Raw genomic sequence first — 8,654 nt, forward strand, 5'->3', positions numbered from 1 at the left:
TCGGAGTTGACAGATTTCACAGAAAGTCTTGTAGTGTATGATGGGAACAGACTCCTATTTTTTAGCTTCAGACTATGATTCCATCCAGTTGGAGGATATCAATACCTGCTTGATATTATGAGTCGATTGTGTTGTGTATGACGCATTACTACTTAAACTGAAGCTTTCCTCTATCTGCCAGTGTTGCAATAAAATACAATACAAATACAATAACAATGCAAAAGAAATTAACAGAAAACACTTAACAAATTAGCCTCAATATTTTACTCATCAGCATAGATAAAACAACTGACTACTGACTACCTCCTGTTGTAAAATTTTTATCTTACAATTACTGTAAATTTGGCCTCTACTTCATAAACGCCAGAGGAGAACTGGCCCCGACTGAGCCTGGGTTCTCCCAAGGTTTTTTTTTTCTCCATTGGGTCATCTGATGGAGTTTTAGGACACCATCGGGTCACTTGATGGAGTTTTTCGGTTCCTTGCCACTGTTGCCTTTGGCTTGCTCAGTTGGGGATATTCAAATTAAATGACCCATCATACCACTGATCAGCTCTACCAAACTTGGATGTCTTTTTCCAGTAATAAACAAACACTGTTAAGTTGTTTTGATTGATACTGTGAAGCAGCTTTGATACAATCTGTATTGTGAAAAGCGCTATATAAATATATTTGACTTGACTTGACTTAATCTGTAGAGTCCAGACTGACCACGTCTACCCACCCAGTACCGCATCCAAATGTGCTTGGCTCGTTTTTTTCTTCTGTAACTCAGCACAAAGTCGCTACAACATCTACTGCAGTCATATCCTGCACATCCATGATTGTTTCATCTTTTTGCAGGTGAGGAGTTGTCTACAAAAAATGGGTGCATTCCAGCCCATGACTATATTCCTTCGTCAAGAGCTTGACAGAATGCAACGCGTCATTGGTCGTGTGCGCAGTACCCTCACCGACCTTAAACTTGCCATTGATGGTGAGCTTCAGAAACTTTCACCCACAGTACAGAAAACACCTTCATATTTTATTATTAAGATAAACATCAACAATATCATCAGAAAAAGACTCTTATTTTGCTTTTGTATTGTAATACAATGATTTTGTAATCCCAAAGGGACTATAATAATGTCAGAGGATCTCCGCGACGCTCTGGACAGCATGTATGATGCTCGTGTTCCAAATACATGGCAAAAGATCTCTTGGGATGCTGCGTCTCTGGGTTTCTGGTTCACTGAACTCCTTGAGAGGAACCAGCAGTTTCACACCTGGACGTTTAGTGGTCGACCTCATCAGTTTTGGCTCACAGGGTTTTTCAATCCACAGGTGGGGCAAAAGATTTGAGGACCTCATCTTGTGTTTCATTTGACTCTTTCATTCTATGCAAATGATCAGGTTTCTCTAGTAACATACTTATTTAGTGTCTTTTCTTCATTGAAGGGGTTCTTAACAGCAATGCGACAAGAGACCACTCGAGTAAATCTGGCTAAAGGCTGGGCCCTAGACACAGTCGTCCTACTCAACGACGTCACTCGTATGATGAAGGAAGATGTTACAGGCCCCCCTCCAGGAGACGTGGGCGGCGTCTACATCTACGGTCTCTTTCTGGATGGTGCTGGATGGGACAGGCGAAATGCAAAACTGACAGAATCATCTCCAAAGGTATTCAGGGGAAGGATTTATTATAAGACAATACATAGCCAAAAGTATGTGGATAACAGGTTTAGCTGTTTCAACTACAAACATTCCACAGACCCATATAGTCTTCTCAGTCAGACAGACTTCCTGTGAGCCCTTTTCTGTTTCAGCATGAAAATGCTCCTGTGCACAAAGTGAGTTTCTTATAGAAATGGTTTTCTGAGCCTGGTGTGCACATGTTTTTGACCATGTAGTTTAGCTGTCAATGAAATGGCTTAATTGTATACATCATAATACATCATAAAATGCATATATATATATATATATGTAAGGGATAATGTAGAGCAGGGCGGTTGTTATAGCGAATGCAACCCTGACAGGCTTCGCGTCGGGGTCTTAAATCAGCCCGAAGAGGTTGTATTCGCTATAACAACCGCCCTGTTTCAGATTATCTCGCTTATTACATGGCTACCTACCAAATAAATCAATAATTTGACATAAAATATTGATTTAAAAAGGAGTTTATTGATTTAAAGGAGTTTCTCCTCCAGAGTGAACTGAATTGTGTCCATGGCAACGCTCTGTTTTTCATGGCAACGGTGTATTGTACTTAGCAGCGGTCTGTTATATAGAAGTAACAGACCGCATTCTACATTAGAATTCAACCAAGCCATGTAATAAATATATATATATATTTGAAGTTAATTACAAAATAGATACAATTAATTTGACCCATAAACCCATTTGACCTATTCTACCCATAAAAAAAAAACATTTCTACTGAAGCATATACCATCTTGCGAACCCAAAGTCAACTAATCTGTCTTCATTTGCAAAGCCATGATATACAGTATGTATGTGTATAAACTTGTTTGGTAGGTTCTCTTCACACCGTTGCCAGTTGCGCATGTGTATGCGGTTAGCAGCACCACAGAAACCAAGAAGCCGCCCATGAATCTGTACTCCTGCCCAGTGTACAAGAAACCAAGACGAACTGACCTGACATACATCTTTTCCCTGTTGCTCCGGAGCAGCCAGAACCCGGACCATTGGACACTGAGGGGAGTCGCTTTGCTTTGTGACTGTAAATAAATCCATAATTTGCTCCAAGAGTCCAAAGCTATTTTGACACATGAAGCTAGTTATAAAAAAAATGCAAATCAATAAATAAAACTAGGATATTGATTTGTGGAGTTTGTGAGAATTTATGCTAAATTTATTATTATTAATAATATGACTATTCTTGTCATTGATTTTACAATTATTTTGCCATTTTGTACGACTCGCACATGAATTTCTTATTGAGATGGCAAGGATTTTACTGTACAAAAAAAAAAAATTCTTGTTTGAAAGCAGCAATAAAAAAGTATACGCAATTCTTTTGCACAAACATGCAATAGAATGTATCTCTGTTTTTCCTAAACTATTCAGAAATGCCCCTTACAGTGGTCTACTTATCTGGGATCGTTACTTTTGCAGTGCATTGATGTTGATTGGTGTCCGAACTATGCGTATATATGACTTAAAACAATGTATTGAAGAAACATAATTGTTCCATTACAACTAGTGTTCTTGAGTGACGTTCTTTATTATTCACACATGAACATTTCATATAGAGCTCAAGGTGTGATTAAAACAAACAGGAAAGACAATCTCATGGTAGCAGTCTAGCCTTTTTATCATCATTACAACTAAGTGGCCTCTGACTTTTTTTTTTTCTCCATTTGGCCACAATAAAAAGGTTTGGACACCTGCATGATAGGAAATAACATGCCATACAGCAGCAGTTTTTACTACTGAGATCTTTAAACAACAGACTGATTGCAAATCTCTTATAATAAATCTTGATGACTAGTTATACACCATATGCATTTTCTTCCACAAACTCTTCAGAAACCAGCTGATTGAGTTAACATGTTTATTTAAAAATACTACAACTGAATAGTGATGGTTTATCACCAAAGTTTGTTTTTTTAGAGTTTACATGAACAACACAGAAAGGCACAGAAAAATATTGTTATAAATGACTTGTCTGCACAGTTAATGTTATATTCCAAAAACAACAACAACAACAATAACATCTAAATTGAAAAACCTAATTCTAAACTCATTTATTGTTGACATGCTGGATGTCAGTCAACACCATAATATATTTATAGTTCTCCAGATAAAGTCCAAAATGCACTTCTGTTACCCATCTTAGAACATTTTTGTTTTTTAATAAATTCAGTTATTTAAAGTAATTTTACACACGCCTAACAAATAAAATGCTAATTACATAATATGTAATTCTTAAAAGGTGCACTCCGTAATTATTCCTCAAAAACATTTTACCCCTTAATAAAGAAAAGCGAGAGACAGCAGTGTCTTACAAAAAGATGTTTCCCATCATGGTGGACACAATATTGGGATCACATGACCAGCTGACCACTGCTCACTATAGGAGTGTATGACATCAAAGAACCGCGAGTGCGATTCGAAAGCATATGGCGGTACTTTGATGTCAAACACACCTTATATCTATTAGTAGTATTGTAGGACACATCTGTGTGGGTGGAGTATTTGTTTCCAAAAACCTTCTATTTTGCATGATGTGTCACCCATAGGTGGCAGAATGAAGACAACAAAAACAAACAATGAGTGCACCCTAATTTTAGCTGATTTTAAATTAAAACCATAGCCTAGTCACCTCAGTACATTGGTTTAACATTCATAACCCTTCATACTGCAGTCCGTAAAAGATGTAAACAACAAAATCAAAAGAAAAAAATTTCTACGAATATTGTTTGTAGTGTACAACTTCCTCAATTCGCTCATTCAATTGTTAGCACAATCCGCTGATCCATATGCTCAGAAGCAAGATCTCTGATCTTCCCAATCTTTCCACCTTCAAGTTCTCCATAATCTAATTCATATCTGTACATTAGTCTTTCCCAAATGTGACTGTCAGACTCGCCTTTTAAGAAAGCTGCTTCATATCATACATCGGCACTTCCGATTCCTCGCCCTTGCCCTCCTCTGGACCTTCTTGTTTCTCCGTCGGCTCAGTGTAGGCCACGTCAGGGCTTGGCTTGCGACCCTTGGGTGGTGGGACGGGTGCCGTTCCTTCCGTGGTCCCTTCTGCTCCTTCCTGACCTTCAGCCACCGTCCTTTCCTTCTTCAGGTTCAGCTTTGCTGGCACGGTTTTCGTGATGGTTTCCTTGAAACGTTCCCCAGACTGTTTCAGCCGTTCCCCGGACTGGCGGATTCTCTCACGCCGATCGGCCGATACTATGCGCTGACCCAGGTTGTTGACCTTGGTGCCCAGGTTCTCTTTGGTCTTAGTCATGTTCTCACGCGAGAAGGTCTGCTTCAGGCTTTCGATACGCTTCAGGCCGGTCTTCTTTAGTTTGGCAGCAGTAGATGAGTCGGCCTCCTCGACGACCATGTATTCCTCATCTGAGTCTGGGAGCGGGGCCTCCGGTGCATCTGAGTCTGTGGGAGCGTCTCCGCCCACTGCTCCCTTCAGAGAAGCTTTGGAGCCAGCTACAGCTGGGACCTCATTATCTCCCTGTGGAAAGACAATAAATTTACCATAAACATACCATATATAGCAGATCTGAGACCTTTAATCAAATGATTTTAGGCTATACAAAGAAAAAGATAGGCCTACATTCTGAACAACCCCCTTCCATGTTTGCACAGTTTATCTATAGTTTGTTAAAATGTTTTACTTTGTACAATATATTGCCATCAACATATTTGGATTATTGTATACAAATGTTCCATTATAGCTCTATGCAAAACAAATAGAACCAAGACTCTTAAAAGATTTCTTAATTATAAGTGGTCACAAATTGCCCAAAAATTGTCGCATAAGAAAGCCATAATCGATATAGCCTAATCATCATGCATAATTATGATAGCAAAAGAAAGTGAATGATAATGTGACCAACCTGTTTCACGAGATACAAAATTATTGTATGTTCACTTTAAGCTCTGAGGTAATTTTCACAGTGGCTAACTGATACATACGCGGAATGATACGACAGACGTGAAAGAAACGCGGTCGTCAGTTACCCGCTGAATTCGCGACTGACCAATCAGAATCAAGTATTCCAGAAAGCCGTTTAATAATTTACAGACTTTAAAATGTAGGAATAAAAGTGTTCTTGACAGGCTATATTATTATTTATTTATTTTTTATTATGAAAATTTTTCGAATATCGAATTTAATGTAATGTAAAATCTGGGTTTACAACAAAACTAGTTGATCACAGCCGAATTAATATTGCGTTGTGAGTCTGCTACTACTTCGTCTGGCCGCAAATGAAGATCAGGTAATATGTTTTATTTTATTTTTCGGACGGGATGTGCTATTAGGCTATACGGGGCCCAGTAGGCTATATAAGTCAAATCGCTATGAAGCATACAAAATAAGTGAAGGTTACATGTTTCACTGTCAGTCGTCATGGGCTATTATTAGCCAGTTGAACCCTGCTTTGCGTGTCCACACTTCTGATAACGAGTCGCAAAACAAAATGCGCATTCTTATAGCCAGAAAAACACTATTGATAACAAACTGCCATTTTTCAATCGTTATAAATCACTCTGTCGGCAGCTTTTTAAACCATCACTCTGTCAGAGGCGAAAACACTATATTAGGACATGAAGCTTCAGTGCAGCTCTCAGAATAACCCTGAACAAATCTGTCAGCTGTTCTGCTCATGGTACAAGAGGCGATGGGCAGGAGCCTAATTAAAAGTATTGTTCGAGAAGGAAAATATGAGTTAATCTCCGTACATGAGCAGCCATTCTGTTTTCCAAAAAATTCTCTGATATGGCAAATGGAGAACATTTCCAATGATAAATCTTCAAAAGATGTAGACAGCAACAAATACATTTTTATTGTATTTTATTTTAGACATAATGGTCCCATAAGTATGACTCCGGTTTATAAAATAGACGGGATAAGTCAAATTTGATTTGATTGATGCAGTACCTTGCTTTTGTACACAGTAATTGAATTGTCCAAATACAAGCTACGCCAAATGATTCTCAAGCTATAAATGTAACATCTATTGCAGATGAAACAATATTTCCAGATTTAGCCATGAAACATTCCTCTATGATGTCATAATTTCTGTAATCGATCTTAATCTCATTTCAGACCTCTAGCCTCATTTACATCCACAGCAATATTCCAAATAAGGCTTCATAGTTCAGTCTCTAAAACATTCAAGAGTGAATATTAATTCATTTTTACTCTTTCATGGATCACATTACATGGTTTATTTGCTTAATACTCCAGACATCCTGGCACATATCAGATAAAATGGCCGCCAACCTAATCCTCTCAGTGGGGCCTGGCAGAACATTCCTACTGTGTTGCTGTTGGCTGTAGGCCACATGACCTTCTAGTGTATCGTGATTTATCTTGGATCATGCAAGACCATGTATCTCGTAATAATCTGTCTATCTTTGATGGGCCGGTTCCATAAGTTTGAAATGTTGTAGGACAAGTTCAGAGTCCAAAAAAAAAATCGATGCATGGTATGATCACAAGAAACCGATCCACTATTCTAAGGTTGTACGTTTCCAAAATTAGACCTGCCTTAGGAATCCAAACTCCAAATGGAACCCATAAAAACCCAGTCCGAAGAAAACATGCCACAAAAAGCAACAAGATCATTTGGCCTTACCTGGTAGATGACGACACGGAACTTGTTCTTGTTCAGCAGCTCGACTTGGGTTTCCTCCACCTTCTTGACACGTACGTTCTGCTTCTCCACCCGCACACGGACATCCTTGATGTGGCAGCTGACCTTGCGCGTTTTCTCCAGGAGTTTCTCCACAGCGCCACTCGTTACTGTGTGCTCCTTCGTCAGCTTCACCACATCTGTCTGGATGGTCTTCACAGCGTTCTCCAGCTCCAGCTGCCTCTCCTCCATGCGCTGCTGGCACGCCTGCACATTGTCTATGATCCCGGACACCCTCTCCAGCAGAGAGAAGATGTTCAGGGCGCTGGGCTCGTCCACCACACCCGCCAGTCCCAGTTTGTCAGCCATGCTTGTCCTTGTAACACAGTGAGGACCCTAGACTAGAACTGCCGAAGGTCTCAGGTCCTGCTTTGGTGTATTTTCTGTTGGTGCACAGGAGGGTGTTGGGTTATCGTTTGGGACGCTGGGTTGTGGGGCCGTGGTGGGCCCTGGAAGACTCTCGGATGAGACGGACTCGCCCTCTGACTGGAGCTTCATTAACGTTCTGGAGAATATAGAAGCTCCTCCCTTCTTGTAAATAGGGAACACAAGGTTCAAAGGCCAGACACAACTGGAAAAGAGCGCAGAGGGATTGGAAGGGGGCATCAAACCAACTCACCATGAATTCAGCGTTATAAATATCCACAGTAAGCGGACACCTCGTCGTTTTTAGAAGATGCGTGTACAGCTGAGATAATGGAAACCCCCTTGATTCTTAACCACACCATTTTTTTTTACATGGAGATGAGTTTCCTCAAAGAAAAACTAATGATACAGTCAAAGAATAGCACAAACAATACGTTCTACCGACAATAGGCAACTGATTGTCCTACTTTGGGACAAAAGGTTCCAGCTTTACAATTAACAAATTTGAGAAATTTCACAACTCAGGGTGCAGTTTGCTTACAACCAAATCCACAATGCTTTAAGTTCGGCCTCAAGCATGACTTGACTGCCATGTTGCAACCTGGGGAAGATGATCCACCTTAAGATGGGACTGTACAAACTTGTGAAATGATGCCACCAGCTGCAGTCTATTCTTAAACCCTGGGCCGCCTAGAATTACTCATCACTCACATCGTAGCTGACCAAGGCTTACTTAATTCTCCAGAACTCTTCATTCAGCTCATTCTTCGACTCTACTTTCTTTACACACAAAATCTCACGTGAGCAAACAGTGAGCGATCAGATCTTCTTGTTTTTCTTCAAATAGCTGCTTCTCAATGCAATCTGTTAATTCAATAATTCGATAACCCAAGATGTCACTCTTAAAGGGATAGT

General features: G+C 39.9%; 2 protein-coding genes across 2 annotated transcripts in view; one reads left to right on the forward strand and one right to left on the reverse strand.

Moving 5' to 3' along the window:
* The window catches only part of dnah5l (dynein, axonemal, heavy chain 5 like), a 50,068-nt gene extending 47,341 nt beyond the window's left edge, over positions 1–2,727 (forward strand). Inside the window, exons 76-79 of the mRNA XM_056249285.1 lie at positions 844–976; positions 1,115–1,323; positions 1,438–1,659; positions 2,515–2,727. Of these exons, the coding sequence (XP_056105260.1) occupies positions 844–976; positions 1,115–1,323; positions 1,438–1,659; positions 2,515–2,727 (777 nt within the window). The remainder of the gene's footprint in view (positions 1–843; positions 977–1,114; positions 1,324–1,437; positions 1,660–2,514) is intronic.
* A 1,531-nt stretch (positions 2,728–4,258) lies between these two features.
* cavin4b (caveolae associated protein 4b) lies at positions 4,259–7,954 on the reverse strand. Its single transcript, XM_056249286.1, has 2 exons — positions 7,317–7,954; positions 4,259–5,185 (listed from the first exon to the last, which is right to left on the reverse strand). The coding sequence occupies exons 1-2, from the start codon at positions 7,680–7,682 to the stop codon at positions 4,595–4,597; spliced, it is 957 nt and encodes a 318-aa protein (XP_056105261.1). The 5' UTR covers positions 7,683–7,954; the 3' UTR covers positions 4,259–4,594.
* Between the last annotated feature and the right edge of the window lie 700 nt (positions 7,955–8,654).

This window comes from Rhinichthys klamathensis, unplaced genomic scaffold, assembly GCF_029890125.1.
Source record: "Rhinichthys klamathensis goyatoka isolate OS25496 unplaced genomic scaffold, OSU_Roscu_1.1 h1tg000059l_1, whole genome shotgun sequence".
Taxonomy (NCBI): domain Eukaryota; kingdom Metazoa; phylum Chordata; class Actinopteri; order Cypriniformes; family Leuciscidae; genus Rhinichthys; species Rhinichthys klamathensis.